General features: G+C 36.8%; 1 protein-coding gene across 8 annotated transcripts; it reads right to left on the bottom strand.

Annotated features, from left to right (window-relative positions):
- Positions 1 to 1,483: 1,483 nt before the first annotated feature.
- Positions 1,484 to 24,322, bottom strand: MBIP (MAP3K12 binding inhibitory protein 1). Of its 8 annotated transcripts, none has more exons than XM_010365328.1 (9): positions 24,109 to 24,322; positions 20,291 to 20,410; positions 18,287 to 18,511; positions 18,111 to 18,207; positions 15,550 to 15,615; positions 15,164 to 15,316; positions 11,634 to 11,731; positions 3,726 to 3,764; positions 1,484 to 2,113 (listed from the first exon to the last, which is right to left on the bottom strand). In XM_010365328.1, the coding sequence occupies exons 1-9, from the start codon at positions 24,235 to 24,237 to the stop codon at positions 2,006 to 2,008; spliced, it is 1,035 nt and encodes a 344-aa protein (XP_010363630.1). In that variant the 5' UTR covers positions 24,238 to 24,322; the 3' UTR covers positions 1,484 to 2,005. The 8 variants fall into 8 exon arrangements, with proteins under 8 accessions (XP_010363630.1, XP_010363631.1, XP_010363628.1 ...); XM_010365329.1 differs by having other exon boundaries at positions 1,484 to 2,110; XM_010365326.2 differs by having other exon boundaries at positions 18,287 to 18,535; positions 24,109 to 24,295.
- Between the last annotated feature and the right edge of the window lie 993 nt (positions 24,323 to 25,315).

The raw sequence follows: 25,315 nt of genomic DNA, 5'->3' as shown, positions 1-25,315 counted from the left end.
GCCACCGCACTGTGGGAGCCCCTCTCTGGACTGGCTCAGGCCAGAGCCTCCTCCCTGGCTTGCAGGGAGGTGTGGAGGGAGAGGCGCGGGCGGGAACCAGGGCTGCGTGGGCGCTCACAGGCCAGTGTGAGTTCCGCAGGCACAGGCAAGGGCTAGGCAGGCCGGACAGGCACGGAAGGGCCGGCTGGCGCTGCTGGCCCAGGGCAGTGAGGGGCTTAGCACGTGGGCCAGCAACTGCGGAGGTTGTGCCTGGTCCCCCAGCAGTGCCAGCCCGCCAGGGCTGCACTCAAATTCTCACCGAGTTTAGGTGCCTTCCCACTGGGTAGGGCTCTGGACCTGCAGCCCGCCATGTCTGAGCCCCACCACTGCAGTGGGGTCCCGCGTGGCCTGAGCCTCCCCTATGGGCTCCGCCCTCTGCTCCGTGGCACCCGGTCCCATGCACCGCCCAAGGGTTGAGGAGTGCAGGCGTGGCTCGGGACTGGCAGGCAGCTCTGCCTGCAGCCCAAGTGCAGGATCCACTAGGTGAAGCCAGCTGGGCTCCTCAGCCAGATGGGGACTTGGAGAACTTTTAGTCTAGCTAGAGGATCGTAAATACACCAATCAGGACTCTGTATCTAGCTAACCTAGTAGGGAGTTGGAGAACTTTTCTGTCTAGCACTCTGTGTCTAGCTCGATTATAAACGCACCAATCAGCTCTCTGTAAAATAGACCAATCAGCTCTCTGTAAAGTGGACCAATCAGCAGGATGTGGGTGGGGTCAGATAAGAGAATAAAAGCACCCAGCCAGCAGTGGCAACCCGCTCTGGTCCCCTTCCATACTGTGGAAGCTTTGTTCTTTCGCTCTTTGCAATAAATCTTGCTGCTGCTCACTCTGGGTCCACCCTGCCTTTATGAGCTATAACACCAGGAAGGTCTGCAGCTTCACTCCTGAAGCTGAGACCACGAACCCACTGGGAAGAATGAACAACTCCAGACGCGCTGCCTTTAAGAGCTGTAACACTCACCACGAAGGTCTGCAGCTTCACTCCTGACAGCGAGACCACGAACCCACCAGAAGAAGCTCCAGATACAGCTGAACGTCTGAAGGAACAAACTCCGGACACACCATCTTTAAGAACTGCAACACTAACTGCGAGGGTCTGCTGCTTCATTCTTGAAGTCACTGAGACCAAGAACCCACCAATTCTGGACACAATAATGTATGTACTGCCTAATAACTGGGGTATTGTAAAGGTGAGGGTCTCAAAAGAGAGGTACTGTAATTTCTTTGTAACATCCTAATTGCTGTCCAAAACCAGACCTGGTTTTATAATATTAGCTAACATTTACTGAGCAATTCCCTTGGGACAGACAGTTTCAAACATGCATGATCTCATCTCTTCTTCAAAACAATAAGGTCGTTTCTATTACTGTCATTCCCATTTCACAGACTGGGAAATGAGGACAAAGATTAAGTAAGTTGTTCAAAGTCACACAGTCAATAAAGGGATAAAGCTGGATCTACTGTTTATTTACATGAATACTGACATCTTAGAAATTAAGAAAAACAAGTTCATACATCCATTTAAAATTCATTTCAGTCAATAAATTTTTGTTGAATGCCTATTATATGCAAAGTACTAATTTAAACTAATAAACTGGTTAACACCAATGTTACAAATATAAAGTCCTTTTAAAGTATCAATATCAAAATAAATTTTCCTTTCTGTGGTCCACAAAAGAAAAAAGATGTACCAGCACTTTTAAATTAAGTTTTTCAATTTCCAAAATACCTCCTTTAAAACAGAAGGGAATAAATTCCAACAATGCTATTTTCAACACATTCATTATTTCAAAACTTACTGGAATATCTGAAGATTACTTGCTGCAAGCTGGACTCGTGAAAATAAACCTTGACTTCACAGAGAAGTCTACATTGATAAATATATATCCATTGAATTAATAACAGTGTAAGTTACACATATGTATACAAAAAAGTAAAATGACAAGGATGGAGAGGAGTTTTTCATGGAAGGTGGTGGGTTGCCATGGATTCTGCTTCTCTTGATTTTCTGAGGAGGGCTTGTTTGAGGGCACTAATTTTCTCATCAAGTTCAGCCAGTGAATAGTTCTGCTGTAAACAATAACGACACAAATTGCTGAATAAGATTCTGAAGTATCTTAATGCAGATAAAGTGCCAAATGAACTATAAATATTTAAAATATTCAAAAGCATGATCAAATGGTTTTTTTCCCTCATGATAATAATCTTAAAACTGCGCAACTATATGTTGACTAGATCATAAATTTAAAGGCATAAAATAATAAGGCTTAAATATTTCTTTTTCTCTTTTCTAATGATTAAACTCTCCTGAACCTTTTATACTTTGAAAGAATAAGTTTACCAAAAAAAAAAAAAAAAAAAAAAAAAAAAAAAAAAAAAGCCTGATTATTAGACACTGGAGCCTATTTGAAGATGGGAGGAGGGAGAGGACTGAAATATTGCCTATCGGGTATTATGCTGATTACCTGGGTAACAAAATTATCTGTACACCAAACCTCCGTGCAATTTACCCATGTAACAAACCTGAAAATCCCTTGAGCTTAAATAAAAGTTGGAAAGAAGAAGAAAAATACTAATTATATTACTACCAGGAGAAAAAAATCATTTGAGTTATCAGCTATCCCTTTTAATAGAAAACTTTCTATGTTGATTACTAAAGTTAACCTGAAGTGGAAAACAGTGAAGAAAACACTCCTTTTGCTTTTCAATAAAAATTGGATTTGTTCAAGTCTATCTATGTGAACACCCTCACTTACATTAATATTTCTAATTTAGACACAAGTATTATGTGGTGACTATTAGGGGGTGTAAAGAGAAAGGGAAATTGGGACTAAGTGCTAATAGGTACAGGGTTGGGGCGGTGATGGAAATGTTCTAGACTTAGTGGTGATGGTTGCATAACATAGTGAACATACTAATAGCCACTTTAAAATTATGAATTTTATGTTATGTGAATTGTATTTTTAAAGCAGCAACAATAACTGTAACAAAAAGTGTTACAGTTTACTATATAAGAGAGTAACTTTTAAAAACCTGATTATTCTCATAATCAATAGTAAAAAAGTTAACTTTAAAAATAACTGCTTAAAATACCTAGAAATTCTCTCTTGAGGGATCAACTACAATAATTTACTTCTGGAAAAAATAATTGCTATCAAAAAATTTACTCGGAATTTTGTAAGAAAAAAAATGCTACTCTTAAAAATTAGAAAGTCTTCTCCAACTTTAAATTCACATTACCACTATTAAAGTCTAGCAAAGCCTTACTATTTAAGGTTCAACTAATTAGTAAAGTAGCACTTTAGACAGGGCCGGCTGAAGTCAAACTCTGCCAAACACCCTTTTTGATGTAGGTGCTGCTAATCAGAAGTGTTCACAAAAGGAAGGGGTGGGGGGAGACTGAAATTACTTGAGCACTTACTATTTTTAAGCACTTTATGAATGACACATCCTTGTACTACTAAAAGCAGGACAAAGGTTTTATTTATTTAACCTGAGTCATTCCATGCCCTTAAAAGAATTTTTCTATTCAAGTATATTAGTTTATACTGCCCTTTTCTTCAGTCATAAATTGTATCAGGGTATGACCTAAAAGCAACCATAGTAGAAACTTTTATTAATAAGAAAGGTATAAAACTAATCCAACTATTTCAGAAACCAAAATGAAAATGCAGTAACTTACTTGAGGTGGTTGAACTTTTCTTCTTTTTCCAGAAAAGCTCTAGATTTAAAAAAAAAGTAACCAATGTTTAAAAAAATCTAAGCATCATCTTTTTCTTTATAAAATACTGTACAAATTATGTACAGCCTTGGGAACTCTGAGAGAAAAAAAGCCAACCAATTTACTAATACCAATTATTGTCTGTTACCAACATCTACCTTATATTCTGCAAGTTACCCTCTAAAGAGGATGACATTAACAATATATAATAGTAATACTGCAGCAACATGCTTATCCTTGGCAATATATATTTTCCCATCAATTAACGGCTTCTAATGAGCCTGGGTGATTGTGGAAAGAGGTGCTCTGGGGATTTTCTGCTTAGTTTTTTTCATAACCTTTCCATCCCAGGGTATTGAACAAGCGAAGTGACAATTGACAAAGGAAAAATGGAATCTGGTATATGAGGCCAAGAGGTGAAAACACACACACACACACCCTGGACTGACTATAATGGATACTGTGGTTGTTTATGCAAGGAGCTACCTATCCACTGCTTCTCTTTGTGGCCCAAGCCAATGGGTTCCCCGTCTTGTCAGTGACTGAAATGGGCATGGGTCCAGTTCTGGCCAATGAGTAAAGGAGAAGACTGCTGGAGATTAAGAACAGAACTTCTGGAAAAAGCTTCCTCACGTCTTTTGAGAGAAAGCCCTCAAAGAAGGCAGTTCCTCAGGATACTGCCGTATCTGGGTAAGACACCTGAAAGTGCTGTAGCCATCTTGCCATCTGCCTGGGAAAGAAGGTAACACCAAGCAGAGTTAAAAGGGGAAAGAAACCTATTTTCTTACAATTATGATTTAGTCACTGAATCAATTAAATCTGAAGCTTGTGCTACCATGGGCTTCCTATTTTATAGTTTACATAATGTTTAAGCCAGTTTTGAGTTCAAATTTCTTACAGTTGAAGCTGACAACATTCTCATTGATCACTAATGAGCCTTTTAAACCTTGGTCTAATGAAATTCTTTCTAGACTTTTTCTTAGTTTCACACAAGCACTAGCTTTTGAATGGCAAATTAGTAAATTAGTATATTTGACAAACTGAATCTCAGAGACAAAATGTTCTCATGAGCATTTCTGACTATTGAGATTTTGAAGACAGCATTAAAACTCACATTTTCCTTTGTGTCAAAAGTTGATTCAAAGAACATCTAGGTATGCTTCTTATCAAGTTACAATAAGTTGGAAATCATTAAGTATTAGAATTAGTAATTACAAAATAATAGAGTTCAGATAATTATGCTTCTTCCTTTGCCAAACCAAGCTGCATACCTGTGGTAGGGCCTATGGGCAAATAAGGAATCAATGTTTAATTTGGCAATTGATCAGTCTCCTGACTTCCTAAGAGGTGGCTTTTTATACACTTGATGCAAATATAATTCCCCTTGGCCAGGCATGGTGGCTCACGCCTGTAATCCCAGCACTTTGGGAGGCCAAGGCGGGTGGATCACACGGTCAGGAGATCAAGGCCATCCTGGCTAACATGGTGAAACCCCATCTCTACTAAAAACACAAAAAATTAGCCAGGCATGGTGGCAGATGCCTGTAGTCCCAGCTACCTGGGAGGCTGAGGCAGGAGAATGGTGTGAACCCGGGAGGCGGAGGTTGCAGTGAGCCGAGATCGCACCACTATACTCCAGCCTGGGTGACAGAGTGAAACTCCGTCTAAAACAAAACAAAACAAAACAAATTCCCCTTGTTCTCCTAGTCGTTTAACCTGTAATATATTGATAGTTGACATGCTATTAAACAGTCGGATTACTACTGTATCATAGAACCAAAGCAAGAAATACCAGAATGAGGAAAGTAAGGTCATCAGTGGTTCAGTGACTTAAAAACAGTAAAATGTGGCCATTTGGGCTTGTTTTACGTCTGAGCAGAATATTTTGATAAGACGAACACTCAGAAATACCATATGTACTATGGATACACTAGATTAACTTTACTATTTGTTTTAGGTGTAAGGAAATCTCAGTACATTTCCTGAGTTATGATGGCTAGATAAGGCTTTTCAAATTTACAATGCTGTGAAAGTGACACACATTCAGTAGAAACTGTACTTCAGATGCTGAATTTTGATCTTTTTCTGGGCTAGTGACGTGTGATATGATGCTCTCTTGTGATGTCAGGCAGTGGCAGTGAGCGAAGCTCCCAGTCAGCCATGTGGTTATGAGGGTAAACACCCGATACTCTACAGTGTACTGTGCTGCCAAGTGACTTTCCTCAACTGTAGGTCAGGGTACACATTCTGAACATGTTTAATGTAGGCTATGCTAGGCTATGATGTTTGGTGGGTTAGAGGTATTGAATGCATTTTAGACTTGATAATATTTTCAGTTCTTGATGAGTTTATTGGGACATAACCCCATCTGTATAGAAGTATAAATAAAAGGTGGACATTTTAACAGGTGTTGGTACCTGAGAGAAAATACTTGAGAGCACAGCACACTAAAGAAAGAGCTAGAGAAAGGTAATGCAAAATTCTCTCTCCTCACCCATTATTTTACCTTAGTAGGTTCCGAGTCATGCATCGCTTAATGATGGGGATATATTGAGAAATGTGTTAATTTTGTCATTGTGTGAACATCATAGAGTATACTTATAGAAACCTAGATGGTACACACCTAGGCTATATGGTATAATCTATTGCTCCTAGCATACAAACCTGTACAGCATGTTTCTGTACTGAATACTGTAGGCAACTATAACACAACGGTATTTGTGTATCTAAACACATCTCAACATAGAAAAGATACAGTAAAAATACCACACTATAATTTTATGAGACCACTGTAACATATGCAGTTGACTACTGACTGAAACATCCTTATGCAGAGCATGACTGACATATACACATTCAAAGACATACACACACACACGCAAATCCAGGGAACCAGTGCTCTAAGGAACCTCAAGGGTAAGGAGGCCTCTTCCATGACTGGCTGCTTTCTTTCTTTCAGTTGTAAAAGGCAACTGATTCTACACGTGCAGTATCTAAAATGTTTTTCTTCCCTTCTAGTCCCAGAGCCCTGATTCAGACCTTCATTTCTCTCTGGCTTGGATAATGACATGTTTCCTAAACTAGTTTCCTTGACTCCAATTTCTCTCCAACTCAGACTTTATAATGCCACCAGACAGGGACCTAAATTACAGGTTTCTCTCTTTCTCTGAAACTTAATTGTGCTCCAATGATACTAGAAGTGCAAACTGGTTAGTGTGACCTTCAAGGCTCCCTGAAATATGTTTACAATCTAATTTTCTAGCTGAATCCAGTTGTTCACTCATGCTTCAGATCCAGCACATGTTCACACGCACATGGCCTGTGTACATGATGTTGACCTGGTTTTCAGCATTCCCCTCCCCCAATGCTTCCTTAAGAACCAGGAGTTATTCTAACTGGTGTGAGATGGTATCTCATTGTGGTTTTGATTTGCATTTCTCTGATGGCGAGTGATGATGAGCATTTTTTCATGTGTCTGTTGGCTGTATGAATGTCTTCTTTTGAGAAATGTCTGTTCATAAATTATTCTACTACAAAGACACATGCACACGTATGTTTATTGCGGCACTATTCACAATAGCAAAGACTTGGAATCAACCCAAATGTCCATCTGTGACAGACTGGATTAAGAAAATGTGGCACATATACACCATGGAATACTATGCAGCCATAAAAAAGGATGAGTTTGCGTCCTTTGTAGGGACATGGATGCAGCTGGAAACCATCATTCTTAGCAAACTATCACAAGAAGAGAAAACCAAACACCGCATGTTCTCACTCATAGGTGGGAACTGAACAATGAGATCACTTGGACTCGGGAAGGGGAACATCACACACTGGGGCCTATCATGGGGAGGGGGGAGGAGGGAGGGATTGCACTGGGGAGTTATACATGATATAAATGATGAATTGATGGGTGCTGACGAGTTGATGGGTGCAGCACACCAACATGGCATAAGTATACATATGTAACAAACCTGCACATTATGCACATGTACCCTCGAACTTAAAGTATAATTAAAAAAAAAAAAAAAAAAAAAAAAAGAACCAGGAGTTACTGTTACGGACTAAGAATTACACCCAGTCAGTGTTTTGAACAAAGTTAACACACCTTCAAAGTCCAGTAATGAGCTATCAGTCAAGTCCTATCCATTCATTTGCACATCTACTTGATATCTACTACATTCTGTGTCTCAAAGATGAACAAGACACAGTTCCTGCCCTTGAGAGTTTCAAAATATAAAGTGAAAAACATGTATAAACATGTAAGTGATAAATGCTATAAAATGAAGAAAATACTTGTAAAAGCACGTTGGTGCTTACTGTTTTCAAGTATCATAATTTAAAATCAGTAAGTCTTTGGAAATACTCAAAGATCATATATTTTAAATGAACTGTTAAGGCCATGCCCTTAAACTTTTGAAAACATTACATTTAAAGCTTTGCATGGCTAATGCGAAGAATAAAGACCTTTAGAACTCTTACATCAAAATGTCCAACAAGTATTATTAACTTTTGCCATAAATCCTGTTCTATACACATTATAACATATTTTGGAGTTTTATGTCTGGCTCATAAAATGAGAACTTTATATAATCTGATTACGTTTTATAAAACAAATATAAATGACATATTTTTTCCCGATAAATATTTGTTTTTCTATGCTACCCTTCAATGTTACCCATGATAATCAATCTCTATCCAACTGTAAGAAGCTCCCCCATGTTTAGAATTCATCTACATGTGAATCTGAATAAATACATTTCAATGAAAATCTTTTCAGATTTCAGGAGTTCCAAGAAAAGTTCAATCCTTAATAAATTTAATGGGCTCAACTTTTCTATCTTTAGAAGCTATAGGACTGTGCTACATATGTAGTTTCTTCTGTATACTTTTGAGGGATAAATATGTAAAATTATGCAATTACCATACATGTACTCCCAGCATGATGGTGAGAGTGATGAATAATGTACTATGTCCTCTGTAAGGTATGTGCTCAACTCCTCCTGTTTGCAAGGACACTCTTACAGCTAGCTGTATTCCAAGTGAGGTTCCTAAAGATGGCTCATTCATCCTATTATAGAAGGGTGAGTACGAAATCTTCTTTCCCACAGGGCTTGTGTCATGTATGTTCACAGGCCTAAAGGACAGAATAAGTCTGAATATTTAAACCTTTCCAGTGTTTTGTTCTTCCTTGTAGCTCACTACTAATTTGATATGTCACTTCCAACACTAATCCGGAAGTAGTTCTTCTAAAAGATATATAGATTTTTTTTAACATATTTGGAAATACTTTTAAAAAGCACCGGTTTTATCACAGGTTGCCACCATCCATCCTTTTCTGAATGCTTAATACATATATGCCAATCCTCTGTTTACATTTACAAATGCTTCCTGCCCCTGAAATTAGGCAGTCACCAAGATTCAGACTTCAGGCCTCAGACAATCTCAGTGTTCCTATCCATCGATGGACTCTCACTACTACACAGACTCTCCCAATTGTCCCAAGTGTAAGTGCTGTATCTCAAAAAGCTTACCTGACATTTTTACCTTCATAACCTCCTCTGCCTTCAAATTCACATTTCCCACAAAAGTATCTCTCTCTCTATTCTTATTTCTATCAATGGTATCATTTTTCCAACCAGAAACTGGACTCTATCCTTGTTCTCTATTTCCACATCCAATCATCAATGTTTGTCCTTTTTTTTTCCAACCTGCATTAATCTTTTCCGTTCTCACTCATGTCCCTATTTTAGGATCTAACTTCACATCTAGGCTAGCATAACACTATCTCCTTGTCCTTAGTTTCTCTCTGTCTCCCACAACTGTATTAGATAAATCTTTCTAAATATCATGTTCACAAATCACTTCTCTGCTCAAATGCTTTCAGTAGATTCCCCCTGCTCCCTGCCTAGAAAACAGATTTTAAACTTCTGAGCACAGCACTTAAGGTCCTAAACAATCTGGCTACTTTACCTCTTTACCCACTCTATCCTATGCGTAACAGATCAAAACAAAACAAAAAGATTATGATGTGGAAGGCTTGTTCTTTTGTTAAACAAATCTATTAATTTTTTTTTTCTTTTTTTGAGACAGAGTTTTGCTTTTGTTGCCCAGGCTGGAGTGCAATAGTGCAATCTTGGCTCACCGCAACCTCAGCCTCCCGGGTTCAAGTGATCCTCCTGCCTCAGCCTCCTGAGTAGCTGGGATTACAGCCATGTGCTACCACGCCTGGCTTATTTTTATTTTTATTTTTTGTATTTTCAGTAGAGATGGGGTTTCTCCATGTTGGTCTGGCTGGTCTTGAACTCCCGACCTCTGGTGATCCGCCCACCTTGGCTTCCCAAAGTGCTGGGATTACAGGCATTAGCCACTGTGCCTGGCCTATGTTAAATTTTTATAAATCAGAATCAGAGAAAAGAGATGAATGATACTGCAGCAAGTTCTCATTGGAGGCATCTGATACTACCATACTCTATTGAAAGATCAGTTCTATTGTTAGTAAGAATTATATTAACAAGGTATGAAATTGAACTAGAAAAATAACTTTCCTAGGTTACTAGAATGGGAAAAACTTATGGTAGACTACTGTAGGAAAAATCATTAAAAATCTTTATGAAGTTTCCTAGGAAGACATTCAAAGAATAATCCTAAAAGTGAAAAGACCTTTGTAATTATGTAGTACAACCAACACATTTCCTAAAATTAGACATCTTGAAGGCCAGAGGAATCGAGTGACTTTTCCAGGTTTATACAGCTACTTCATAGTTCTGAAACTAAATAAATGCCAATGAGGTTTTTACCATGTGGTAAGCAGTATGCTAAGTGTTTGATCGGCATTATCTCATTTGATCTTTGCTTCAGCCCTTAGTATTTTTATAAACCTCATTTTACATTTGAGAGCAATAAATCACTAAAACTCTTCTCTGAAATTTTGTCATTTAAGACTTGCTACTCCCTTTTGTTACGTGACCTGCCTTCTTCCTCTGGACATACTTCTTTTCTGTAACTCATCTAATACTCCATCTATAACTTTGGAAGATTGCTGTCATACCTAAAATAAATTTTAAATATACTTTCACCACTAACTTGTATGATCCATGCTAAAATGGGCTATCTCACATAATTTTTCAGAAATAGGAGTTTTGGTATAATCTCACTTTGATATTATTTTAGTCCCAATATGGCACTGCTTTAAAAAAAAACTTAAGAGAAGGCAGGTATTATATATAATCACCTCAGAAGACTGAGGAAAACACAATGAGCTCAGGATCATTTTTCTGAAAAATGCTGATGTGCCAAAGATACTAACTTACTAGCACAACACTGTTTCTTAATGTTCTTGGAAAAAGGGGTAAGAATGAATGAATGCTAGAGTTAAGGAATTACAAAAACATAGAAAGTCTGGTGGTTAAGGTAAAGAGTAAGAATGGCAGCTTGAGGTGTGCGTTTGTTTAGTATTAACTGCATGTGAGCTGAGGGAAGGAGCCTGTTGGGGAAGAGAGATTAAAGAGGCAGAGGGATCACTGACAGAGCAAGGTTCCAGAGGAAGCCTCTGTTTTACAAGGTAGCAAGTTCAGAGTAACAGGCCCAACCACCACCCAGTCTGACTTACTATGCCATGAAAATGGCCTAAGTTTGAGAATGTGGGTAACATATAATAGAAGTATCCATTTTTAAAAATTCTAAATTTTAAAAATATTCAGAACCAGAGTTTTTAAGGAACTAAATATATCCCCTACACAAGACTGTGTTCATTCATCTTTGAATTATTAAAATAGTTTTGCTTATAGATCAATGAGTGACTGTAAAACCACAAAGAATCCAGAATAACATTTTAATTTATTTTTAAAAGACACTTATACTCACTACAGACTGAAAATATTCAGGAGAGATGCCTTCCAATTCAAGGATTTTATCCTCAAGCTTTTTAATTCTCTGATAAATGTCTCTTGGCACTGGACCACCTAAATACATTAAAAAAGATTCTGAGATACTGTTGAATAATTCTTTCTTCTTACAATTTTTATTCTTAAAATACCATGCAAAGACAATTGTGCAAAGGAATGGAAAATACTTAAGAAAATAAAAAGCAAAAGTAAAACAGAATGAAGTCTTTAGGTCATATTTTCATATTATACACTATTGGACATATTGTACTACACTTCCTCTCTCCAAACCCCATTTATGCTTCCTATATTCTAGGAGTTTCACGTTAAATTCATTTTACAAGATATTGAATAGCTTCTATATAGAACAATTTATATTTCTGATATGCTTTGATAGTTACATGGGAGGACAAAAATGCATAGTGACAAATGATGATAATTCAATGCAGTGGTTGCAATATGTCATATTAGTTTCTTCAATTAATATTTCTTCCTACATGCCATATTTTTTCCTTTGACCTAAAAGAATGTAAAAAAGGGGCTTTACTATAATTTTAAACTAACAAACTTTCTGAGGAGGGGGACAGTAAATTATGGCCACTCAAATTTTAAATTTATGATTATATCAAGAATCCTTCTACTTCTCACCCCCTCCACACTGTGGCCTTTCTGGTCCAGACCACTTCCACCTCTCCCTGGATTATCACAACCCCCAAACTGGTCTCCCTGTTTCTGCCATGCTTCCATAGAGTGTATTCTCAACACAGGAGCCAGTGATCCTCTAAAAATGTAAGTTAGATCACGTCATTTCTCTGCTTCCAATACCTGATCATTTCACTCAGATTAAATACCTTCCAATACCTGATCATTTCACTCAGATTAAATACCAAAGCCCTCACAATGGCCTACAAGGCCATACACAATTTGGACATTCTCCCTATGCCCACATGGTTCCAGCCACTTGATTACTTTTTTCTGTTATTCAGCGAGGCCAAGCACCCTGTAAGCTTTAGCTAGTTCCCTCCACCTCCATAATCCCAAGTCAATTTCAAGTCTTGGCTCAAAAGGTACCTTACCAGTAATGCCTGCTCTCACTATCCTGTTAAAAACACCAGTACTACGACTCCCCTACCCAGCACTCCCTTATCCTCCTTACTTTAATTTTCTCCATTCCATTACTAGCACCCAACATTCAGTATATTTTCTTTCTGTATTGTTTGTTTCCCCATTCTAATGTAAGCTCCAAGAGGACAGAATTTTATCTGTTTTGTTCATTAGGTAGGGCTGTGCAGCTTGTGCACTGCACAAACCGAGGAAGCATTAGTTTGTAAGACTACAGTGCCTGGCGAAGAGCTGGTACTTAATATTTACTGACTGAATGAATACATGATTAGCCAATCATTATGCAATTAAAGAATACAGGTACATTTTTATATCAAAATTGTCATGTATAAAAATTCTAGAAATTTTTTTGAGGATTTAAAAAAATCTTAGGACCCTGGTTGTTCTTGTTCTTGAATAAAGTAACTTGTTCATTTGACTTTGCTCTTGCTGCTCCCTTTACCTACAATGTCCTCTGCCTTACTTCTGTATCTTTCAAGAGCCAGTTCAAGCTTCACTGGGTGACGCAGGCACTGCCTAAACCTTTTCATTCGCATAAAGGCTCCTTGTGCCTCCCCGCATTCTTCAGTGCTCCTGAGTTTTTTGGGACGGATTCTCACTATATTGTCCAGGCTGGTCTCAAACTCCTGGACTCAAGCTCTGTTCCCACCTCAGCCTCCCAAGGAGCTGGGATTATAGGCACACACCACTACACCCAGCCTTTCATTACTCCTTTAAAACTCTACTTCACTATTAATCTTTCTCTCATCAGATTATAAAGTCCTTGAAGCTGGGGACTATGATTATGTCATCTCAGTATCCCTTGTGCCTAAAATAGTGCTTGGAGCATAGTAAGCATTCAACAGATGTTTTTCCAAAAAATTAACTATTTCATATTATTGAGACTTAACCAGTCAATCCTTTTATACAGTGGTATTTTAAACCCATCCACTTCTGAGGGAGGAGATTAATTCTTAATGCCAATGTCTTATTACTCTCAAAGATTTACTCATTCTGTTTTCTTCTTCTACCTTCATCTGGTTAGCATAGCTTCAGATAGTTAGCATTCTCCAGCTATACTGGATTCAGATATCTCCTGAACCATATTTTGTGTTTTTGTCCATTTTAAAAATGCTGTTTCCTCTTTGTGGAATGCTTTGCTTCTGCTGTTCCCTCTTTTGGGAATGCTTTGCTCTGGGAAAATTCCTAGTAATCCTTCAAGGCCTCAAGTGTCACTTCACAAGGATGCCATCATCCCTTGACCTACCCTGAGAGAGTCAAACACTAACTTTCTGTCCCTCCTACATATATTTGCAAAGGTAAAATAAGCAACTGTTCATTCAATAAACATTTGAACACTTGCTTTGTGCCAGGCAGTGTAACAGGTACAAAGTAATGAATATGACAGGCATAGTTGCACTCTCACGGACTATCTAGCAGGAGACAGACATTAAACAGAACCATGATAACTGCTTTAAAGGGGAGCAGGGAATATCAAGTGCTATATAAGATTATACAAAAGGTGAATCTGCACTGGTCTAGGATTAGGAAGAAAAAGCATGGACAGAAGGGCATGAGTATAAAGATCCTAAAGCAGCAAAACGAGTGGGAGATGGGAAGCCCAGAGGTGTAGCTGGAACTACAGATGTGGACAATACTATTTAAAATTACAAGCCCCCCACCCCACAATCCCAATCTCCAGATTTTTAGCTGGGAAGAAACAAGATCAAATTTGAGTTTTAGAAAAAGCAATCTGGCCACAGCATAGAGAATGATCTAGAGGAAGTCTAGTGGCAAAGAATCCAGTAAATATCCTTCCAACAGTCCAAGCCAGAGATCACAGTGGCTTCAACTCTAGTAGCAGCAGTAGAGATAAGACAGAAGTGGGCAGATTTGAGAGATATTTATTCAGAAAAAAGAATCAACAGACATGGTGACTAAATGGAGAGGGCAACTCAGGCTCTGCACCCAGTGAAGATTTGGGTTTGAGCAGGGTGCAGTGGCACATGATTGTAGTCCCACTGACACAGGACGCTGAGGCAGGAGCATCACTTGAGCCTAGGAGTTCAAGTCCAGCCTAGGCAAGACTGGACTATCTCTTTTCTTTTCTTCTGTTTTTTTTTTTTTTTTTTTTTTTTTTTAAAGAGTTGTCACTTACTATCTAAGGTGTGTTGCTTGGCCTCTTTAAACTTCAATTTATTTATCTGTACAATGATAACAGCACCAACACCTCAAAAGGGTACTATGACCTTTTAAGTGAACTGACATATACATAACACTTTCTGAATGACTGGCACTTATTTTTCAAGAAATGTTAAGAGCTAAAGGAAAATTTGGTGACTAAATGAACTGCAATTTTTTAACCATTTGCAAAGGTTCATTATGAGGTCCACTTAGCACTCTGCTTACCTGTCTGTAACCGCAAGTGGGCCTCAATATTTTGTAGTCGTTCTTCTACAGCCTGATTACCACAATCTCGAAGCATGCTGTTAGGTTTATGACCTGACCCTGGAATTCCTTCAGGTCTAGTCTGTGGTCCGTATGTATTCACAACTCTAGAAACTAAATTAACAAACTTTTGAGCCTATATACATTTATATTTAAAAAATCAGAAATTCTTATTCCCTAACAGCACTTTGTATTTTTTTCATAAAGACCATCTAACCACAAGTATGAAGGACGGCAAGATGTTTTTGTTTTAAAATAAAATTTAGATGGGAAAGTTATTTCTATTCCATTTTGCTAATAATCTAGACTTCTGTCAGTGACTCAGATGTCATGTGGTGGTTACTTACCTTTTACGTGACTTTTAAATCCGGGGTAAGGGGTAAAAATCGCATCAGTTCTTGCACAACTATTTTCTAAGGAGAATTTAGATAAATATAAGTTTAAATATATTCTTCCCTTCAAATGTATGAGATTTTAATAAACTTCCAATAATTCATATTAACATTTTACTCATAATAATTTTAATAAATAATAGTAACAATAAATTACGATCACACACAGGATAGAATTTAGTGACCTTTACCTGTCAAAATTTATCATAATATCTAATATTCTTACCTAATATTCAGATTTATATACAGAGAAGCCATCAACATTAAGTGGCACAAACTGATACAATTTTGAAAACCAATGTCACTATTCGGGCCTCTGGATAAAATAATCTACTGTAGAGTATTTAAATTCTACTTCATCGTAGAACTAGAACTCATCATTTTTATTAGAATTCTTTTAATTCAACATGTTTTATTTTAATGCTAAATTAGTGAACACCCAACAAAAAGAATTATGTATTTAACACATTTTTATTTCAGAACTCCACATAAAGATGACCTCAAAACCTCAAGTACACACACATTTCCACTCTACCTAGATTTCCAGTGCTCATTTTAGAAATCCCTCATCACAAAGTCATCTACTTCTTCTCATCCTACCACTTTCAAAAAAGTTTAATTTTAGGAAAGGTCTGTTGTGAAAATTTGTTCCTATTTTTTTTCCAAGCTGAAAAGTAGTTTCTTTCAAATTAGACATCAATGCATAAATTACAAAGGAGGAAAACTGGAAAGATGTTAACATATAATACAACTAATATATTAACATAATTGTTATATATTAACATATAATACTACATAGTAATAATATATACTTGTGTTTGAAATAATGTTTAAAAGCCACACATTGGCAGTAAATCTCCTGTAAAATTCCCTTGAATATTTTGTAAAAAATGGCTGGTAAATGAGATTCTTAAAAAAAAAAATTCCTCCCCCCTCCATGGAAATTTGATTTTTAAAAATTCCACTGCTTATAGTTAGATTTGTACTTATTAAAAGGAACACACTAACATATTAAAATACATTTATATTTTTTTCAGTTGAACTTTCCTTAGTAGTTCTGTTGATAAATCAAATAGTATGCATAAAATTCCAAATCCACTTAGCTTTTATATCCAGAGACTAAACAGTCATCTTTCCTTTTTTTTTTTTTTTTTGGAGGCACCTCAAAATATGCTTAAAAGGCCATCCTTTCTCCATTCTCTTCGTACTACCATTTCATGGGGCTAAGGGTTAAAAAAAGAAGCTATCATCCATTCCAGAACTATATTCCAAACATATAGATTAACTGACCCATCAGTGAGAAATTCAGCATGGTGTGAGTATATGAGTGCTAGTCACTCTCCACAGCAATTCTTTCTAGCACTGTTTTGAGCCAGCAAGGAATTGAATGGGCCAAGGAATCCTGCTGAGCATTTCAATTCTTGTCAATTTCTATCCCCTGGTGGTTTATAATAATAGAGTTAGCAGGGAGAACAGAGGAATAACATTAGTGACACATGTGCTTGCTCTCTCAACAAACCCTTTCTCATAGTCGCTTATAGCTGGTTGTAGTACCTGAGATTTTGCCATTGTTGCACCTGTTCTGAAAAGCTAATAGGAAAATATACCAAATTTAGAGATGCACATGTGTAATGTTAATAGTAGCACACAGCTAAATTCACAACCCAATACCAGCCTATATTATTTCATTATTAAGAGAATCAGTGTACCAATGTGATATGAGTCAGTTCTAGGTTCATCTGACAATTCTATGTTCATAATAATTAGTCATGATATATTAGAGGCAACAAGAAACATGTTCATCCCAATTATGAACTCTTCTCCATAATTTTGCCTAAGAACTAGTTGTTCTGATTATTACTATGGTGCCTGAGTATGATCTATGGCACTGCTTTGCAATATTTTGTATTCTGCAACATAATCGCAGATTTGTAAATGTACTATAGCATCAAGTAGAGAGGTAAAGGAGAATCTGATGAAAAACGGCAAATGTATGCACTATAGCAGAAAGGAAAAAAATCAAGACACCATAGTCTTCATGATAAATTGGTTGTATTGTGACATAGGACATTTCAAACAGCTCAGGAGTAGTGAGAAAACTGCTCCCTCTGGAGGAATATTAACTTTACTAAGTTCACTTATGTATTAACATCATGATTTCACAGTACATGTATAGGTTTGAAATTCATAGAGCTCAGTTCCTTTTACTAGTGGGATTGATCAACCTTGTCACTCATACCTCACATTCATTTCCTAAAGGAACTTTAAAATAATCTTCGCCAGTGATAAACACTTTTAATGTTAGCATTTACTTTGTGTAACCAAAATGAAAACCAGTTTGCAATATAGTCTATTATTAAGCAGAAGGAAACTCTACTGTCTTAGTTACTAACTAAACCCGTGAAATAACTTGAATTGTGTTCTTAAAGCTATTCATTTAAAAAATAAATAAAAGATTAGAGCAACTATAAAAATTGTGCTTAAAACCCTATGAAAATTAATTTCTAGGTAGTTACCTTGATTACAATCAATAACATTGCAAAATTCCCTGACGTTGTTTTCATTGATTTCAGCTTGCTTTCTTTCAATAAATGCAGATATTCGTCTGTCAATCTACAAACAACAAGTTTTAACAGTGTAAACATAAGATTTTTAAAAATAATACCCTCTCACCCCCGCCAAAAAAACTTACTTCTGCTTTTCCAGCCTTTATCTGAACTACTTCTGGATCAAAATGGATCTGTGTCTTTTTCACATCTCCTAAATCACTTTCTTTGTGTTTTTCTTCCTCTTGTAGGTCGCCAATGGAAAATTTGTCATTTGCTTCATTTTTGTTCCCCATTTCTGTTTTTCCTATCTCTTCAACAGCAGTTGTATTCTCCTCTTTAATTGGAGACTGAAGTTTTGCTAAAAAAGGCTGAGAACAACACAATTCCATCTGCTGAGGTTCAAAGTGACCAAAATTAATTACACATTTAATATATTTACATAAATTTCTGCTAAGTAAATGAAATACTTAATATCAGTTAATAAATATAAAGAGTTGGTATACCAAGACACATAGATCTGACCACATATAAGTATTTACTATTCTCTGCTATTGTAACCATTATCATTTGCTATAAATTAGTTTTAAAAAAGGAGAGAGGAAAAAAGAAAAGAAAAAAGAAAAGAAAACCTAAGGAAATTTAAAATTTTCTTTGAGAGAATCATTCTGTCACTCATCTTTTATTTTGTGCCAAATCAAAGCCTTCAGCCTCTGGCACCAATGCCACTTAATTAACATGTCATTCAAATGCCTCCTCAGAACACTAAGGCTTAGTATTTTTCCTCCTTAACACGAGAGCCAGTGCTCTCACTCAGCAAAGCCCTGCATTATCACTATATCACTGGAGATTCTCCACTTGAAACTGCAGTTGGCCAATGTGAATGAGGAAGATAGACATGAAATATATAGGTGTTAGGTTGAGTGAACACTCAGACCTATTTCCTGACATGGCAAGATCTCTTCTTGGGTCATAAAATTAAATTTTAAAAAAGAAAATGAACAAGAAAAAAAAAAAGATCTATAGCTGAAAACAGGCAGAGGCCTATCACTATACTACAGGGGAAAACCCCTGTTGTAGAATATAAGCTATATTACCCATTTACTGTTCTCCCCCGCTCCCCACAATTAGGCCTAATTTGAGTTCTACAGCTCACTGCTCTGCCCTTTAAAACAGGGTTAACTATTACTTTTAACATGGAACAGTTAAAATTTCCCACAAAGTCAATGAATGGAGGGCTGAAAATTAATGCCTATTCCATTAGTCAAAACACACTAACACTGATAACGTTCCAATTATTTTTTTCATACCCACAATTTTGCTTCCATTGTTTGCTATACTACTCTTTTGAAACCTTATAACACCTTAATCACAGTAAACTGACCAGTCCAAACAGTTCTTCCATTTGTCTTTTTGACACTTCACATTTTACACTTTGATTAGAGATAAACTGCAAACTTACATCAATTATAATTGCAAAGATGTTCAATTAGAAACCAGCAAGGTCATAATACTGTTCAGTTATTAACATGAAATATTTAAAAATATAACAACACTATTATAAATACAGATTCAATATTAACTTCTAATATAAAGAATGAATTATTTCAAACTGTTAAGGAAAAGAAATGATAAAATAGTGACTGGCTACTTACAAAGATGAGACATTAATGTCACAGAAATTACTTTCTTTTTAAAAACTATGCTGAAACTGTTTAATTGCAATAGACACTCCAGGATGTGTCATGCTGGGATAATGCCCCTTCTTGAACCACTGAAAGCACTCCATGAGCCTCCAAACTCACCCAAGGCATGGAATCATTATCATAGCATGACACACACCTGCCGTGTCTTATTGCTTAATTATAACCCACCATAGATGGAACTGTATTGAATTTTCAGTGCAGGTCTAGAATTGAATAGAATTGCATTCATTCACTCTCATACCCACATTGGTCTTTTGGGCTATATTCCCTTAACTGTCCTGATCACTACTGAAATCAACAGATTTAGATTAAATCTGGATGTAAATAACCTTTTGTTAGCAACACTATTAATATAGTGTTTAGAACTGTCAAACACTCCAACTAATTTAACCACAATTAATGTCTATTTTCAATATTGGGTTATCATTTTAGCAAGAAATTTACCTGTAAATATAAAATGTGTTGTTCAAGTGCACTAAAGAGCAATGCAGGCTGGAATGCTGAGAGGCTCTGGAGCTTGTTCCAATCGATTGTAATTTTCACCACATCATCTCTGAGGTTAAGCTTCAAAGGGGCAAACCAGCAACATCACAAAAATTACACGATTAAGCTGTACGTATGAATTGTCACAAAAATAAGATTTCTAGAGTAACGGGTCTATTTTGCTCTAAGTTATCAAGTTTTTAATAATACACTGAAATGCTCTACACGGTTACCATTTTAAGAGGCCAAGAAAGCTACAGATTTTCATAAAAAACAAAAACAAAATGACATGTCATTCAAATTCTATTCTTGATCTGTGTAATGGGACCATTTTAGAGGTAAAAACCATTCACGAAAGATGAAAAGATGAAGGCTCTTTTGATATTTCAATATCTACAAACCTTTGGATGGAGTCCAATATAGGCCTGCCCTATTCAAAATCCTACTACTTCTAGCTCAGAGCCTTAAACAGAGGAAGTACAACTGTTTTGTGAAAGTTTTAACATGCATTTTCTCTTTAAGTATGTACACAAATACTTATCAGAAATATATCATTATTCTGATGTCCTCCAAATCACATTTTTAGTTTTTTAACTTTTAACCAATTTTTAAACTAATTTAAAAGTCAAGATTATTCATCCATATAAAGTGTAGGGATAAATGGCAACATGTTTATTTCAAATGAAAAACTATTATTGAGCTACGGAAGTCTGAAGCTGAAAAACAAAGACTTCTCCACCATAGTGAAATAAGTTGCCAGACTGGATGAAATGTCCAGACCGGATGAAATGTCCAGACCTTTTGCTAAATGCTAAGATATGAGTGCTCATTATATGGAAATTTCTATCAGTTGGTGATCTAATAGAATAAAATCATACCCAGAAAACTACCAAGAACCTGAATATAAGATTATCATCAAAATGAGTGAAAAGTTTACAATGAGAGCGCCCATCTGCAGTGTTTTGAGTAAGTAAAAGTGAACCATCACAAACTTTTCTAGGGACATGTGTTTATAGCATAGTATAAGAATACACTTCATAGTGGAATCAAGTTAACATAATTTTTTCAAAATGAGTCATCTTTTCTACAAAATAAAGGTGCTACATGAGTTCAGATACAGATTTTATGAGTCACAATTATAATAAAAAGATGAATCACTGTACAAAGATCATAAAGATGTAAGGTTACCAATAAAAAGATAATATATTGAATACTTTGTGACAGAAATGTACTCCCTTTGAAGATGAGAACAGAAGCATTTAGAAGTCCATATTAGACAAGTGTAAAGATATATGAAATTTCATGTAGGCTGCACTGGCAAAGATTAGAATATGTTAAGATTTTACGTTAAAGTGAATGAACTAATTTACATTACTTTAATTCCTATAAAGATTGTGTTAGACAACAACCTGTATTATGTACGGAAGTAACCTATTACTGTACTTTCATAGTCTTCAAAGAGATCTACAGTTGATCATAGAAAACTTAATAATACAGCTTGGGGATAAAGCAGGCAAATCCTCAACCAAAGCAAAGTATCACATTTTCTACAGAAAATAACTTATAGAAAAATAAGTCTTAATGTTTTGTTCATAGTCTCATTTCAATTCAGCAGAATTACATAAGCTTCAAGTGCAATTAAGAATAACTGGTCTTTTAAGAAAACCAAATAATGTCACAAATTAATTTTAAAACTACGCTAATACATCTAACTATTCATTCAACAAATTCATTATTAGTAATATGAATGCTATGCATTTTGCCCTACGGAACTTGGAAGAGTAAACCATTCAATCGAAAATCTCTATTAGTCTGCTATTAATATAGACTATTTAAATAAATATTTTCAGTAAACACTTTACTAAATTAATACAAAAATCCAAGCTAAAAATAAATAAGTGTTTAGCTTGGTAAGATGGACCATCCAGAGGCAAGCAAAAAGGCTAAAATTAGTAAATTTTGTGATCTTAAGTAAAAAATTCTTGTTAACATTGTTTTATGTTTCCTACTGAGATCTAATAATACAATGATACTTAGGGATGACACAGGATGAAGTTAGGCATGTTACAACATACACTCTAGAAATCTTTTAAAGTGGTTGCAAAAGAAAATACTGATTTCTCTGGGGGCAATTTTGTAAATGCGGAACTCTGGCTTTCACTCTTAATACTTCTCAAAATATAGAGTATTATGAAAACAGTTTGCATTTAACTGATGAAACAATCATATTTTTGACACCTGTATAGGAGGTCCCTTCACTGTGTCATGGTAAAGTAACCAAATATTTACTGTCAACATTTTTGACAGGTGACACAAGTAAATTGTAATCGCTTCTTTACTTGTAGAGTACTTGAATGTTTAAAATTTTCTAATGAGTTTGAAAAATTCAGTATGCAAAATGTTTCAAAAGAAACGTTTAAATCATTGCTCAGTATTTTAAAAAAATATTCCATCTTCTGTTAATGGGTGAGCATAAACTTTTTTCATCTTGACATTAGAAAATAAATAAACTTAAGTTCCAACGTCGCCATAAAAAGTTCTCTAACTTTTAAACCATTTAAAAGGTCTTGGGTCTTAAGACTGGAATATATAACAAAACACCCCAAGCCTTTAAAAAACGATTTCGGTAAGTACTTGGCAAACAACTGAATTTAAAAGTTATATCTTTAAGTAGACTCCATTAATAACTGCGTCATTACATAAAACCGTTTAACTTACAGTAATGTTCTTTGTAAGACACAACACACTACGATTTTTTAAAATAGTAACTTTTTAAAAAGCTGATTCTCCATCTACTCAAGGCTTTAAAAATAATTTTCACAAATCAGACAAATGTTCTATTTTCATAAGAATTTACCATTATCTTTGACACAAATGCCTGCCATGTCCACATGCGCTAGTACCAGCCCCAAAACGAACTTTTACGGCTAGAAAATGGTCTATGTAAGATAGAAAATATTTCCTTTTAAAAGGCAGGTAAACAAGCGTACTTTTAAATTGTTTCTCATTTAAAACTTGCTTTGAATTTTACACCATGAAACGAAACAGTGACTTGATCGAAGAAGCCCACTAAATTCAAAACCAATTTTACTATGACATTTCTGCAAAAGCGATTTATCAGCCAGTTAAACTAGTTAATAGTTAAATAACGACAGTTCTAACGCAAACAGCATCAACGATGGATAACTCATCCAACTTTATGCTAGAAGTATTTTAAACGAATTCCTTTTACTTTCCTCCCCATTTGAAAGGGTTATAGATGCCCAAAACAGCCCGAAGGAAAAAAGAAATAAACGGAAAAAAGAAATAAACAAAACCAAGCAACTTATAAGAACAAATTACTCCTTCCCCCTGGCCAAGAAAAAGCTAATAAGCGCGCGCTTTTCTATAAATCTCAGGCCTACTGACCAACCAATTCCCATAAAGAGTAAGTTGGAGGAAAAAGGACCCTGAGCGCTAGGCGCCTCCTAAACTTGCAGTGAAGCTTTTCCACATTCATTCTCTCCAAGCCTGCCTCTTTCGGAGCCGGGTTTTCACTTAGACCAACCTCACCCACTCTTGGGGAGGACAGCTGCAAGGTAAACTACTCCGCAACCGGTACCGCCGTCTTCCTCACTCCGAGCGAGGCGGCTGGGCCCGCGCTCCTCCCCGACCTCGGCTTCAGGGACCGCATCCCACACCTCAGCAGGCCTAGCTGCCCCCGGCCCCTGCTGGAAGAAAAGAATGGAGGGATGGGCCGGATGGCTTCCACATTCCCAGTCCCTCAGGCCACCTCTCACCTGTCCAACCAGGGTGTGTAGGGAGCGAAAGATTTCGTAGAGCACCTCTCGGGAGAGGTTGGGGCTGCATCTTCGCTCCAGGTTCCTGTCACCGCTGTTCGGGCGACTAAGCTCTGTGGCAGCAGCCATGATGCCTTCTCAGGCCGCCCCACCACCACCACCAACGATTGCTCACAACCCCGCTCCCTCCCTTCCAGCTTTAGTCGCTTGGCGATGACGTACGACACGGCGTCTCGTTTAGATCAGGCTTTGAGGCCCCACCTTCTCTATGTGACTGACAAGCACGTTACACCAATCAGTTGCAACTGTGACATTACGCCAAGGCTCTGAAGTGGGTAATTGCAGACCAAAGCTAGGGCAGAATGCTATATTTGAGGTGGTCATTAGAATTGTGGTCTGTTTAGCGTTATGAAGCCTACCTTGACTCCTAGATGTTCACTGTGAATCTTGGTAAGAGGAGACATAGTTAAATTTTGTAGTTTGAGTCCCCAAATTAAAAGCTGACATTTTAACATGGCGGTGTGGAGTGGGTCTGGAGGAAGCTTGCTGGTCAGGGATAGAGTGGTGCCCACACGTGTTTCTAAACACTGGAAAACTCACACGGAATTGTCATGATTAGATAGAACATTTTCATCCCTTCAAGTTTTAAGTTGTTATTTTGGAGGCAGAGTCTCACTCTGTCGCCCAGACTGGAGTGCAGTTGTGCCATCTCGGCTCACTGCAACCTCCGCCTCCCAGTTTCAAGCGGTTCTCCTGCCTCAAGCTCCTGAGTAACTGGGACTACAGTTGATATTCTCCGTTATAACTGTAGAGACGCTTAACCCTAAAATTGTTTCAAAGAAATGAAACACTGTCAATATAATCCAACAGGAATTTAACCTGGATAAATAATATGCAACCACAATCTTTGAAATTAGGAGGACGTAAAACCGAATTGAATTTTTACAAAGTATTATTTATCATAATAGCTTTATTATAAAGATGTTCGTGGGGTTTTTGTAATCTTTTAGTCAGACTCCAATATTTTTAAAAAGTGTTATCCAATTTAAAAAAGTATTACAAGAATTTTTAGTGTTAAACTTTATTCAAAAACACTTTAAGAGATAAACATCCGCTTAGAGATAAGGAAGGTGGCATTTAAAACTCTTCATTCTGTTAATAGTCTAATGCATTTACAGTAGAGAAAACAAAGGTGGAAACTTGCACA

This window comes from Rhinopithecus roxellana, chromosome 5 (genome assembly GCF_007565055.1).
Source record: "Rhinopithecus roxellana isolate Shanxi Qingling chromosome 5, ASM756505v1, whole genome shotgun sequence".
NCBI classification, from domain to species: Eukaryota; Metazoa; Chordata; class Mammalia; order Primates; family Cercopithecidae; genus Rhinopithecus; species Rhinopithecus roxellana.
Note: the sequence above shows the minus strand (reverse complement) of the source record. Positions and strands in the feature narration are given on the sequence as shown.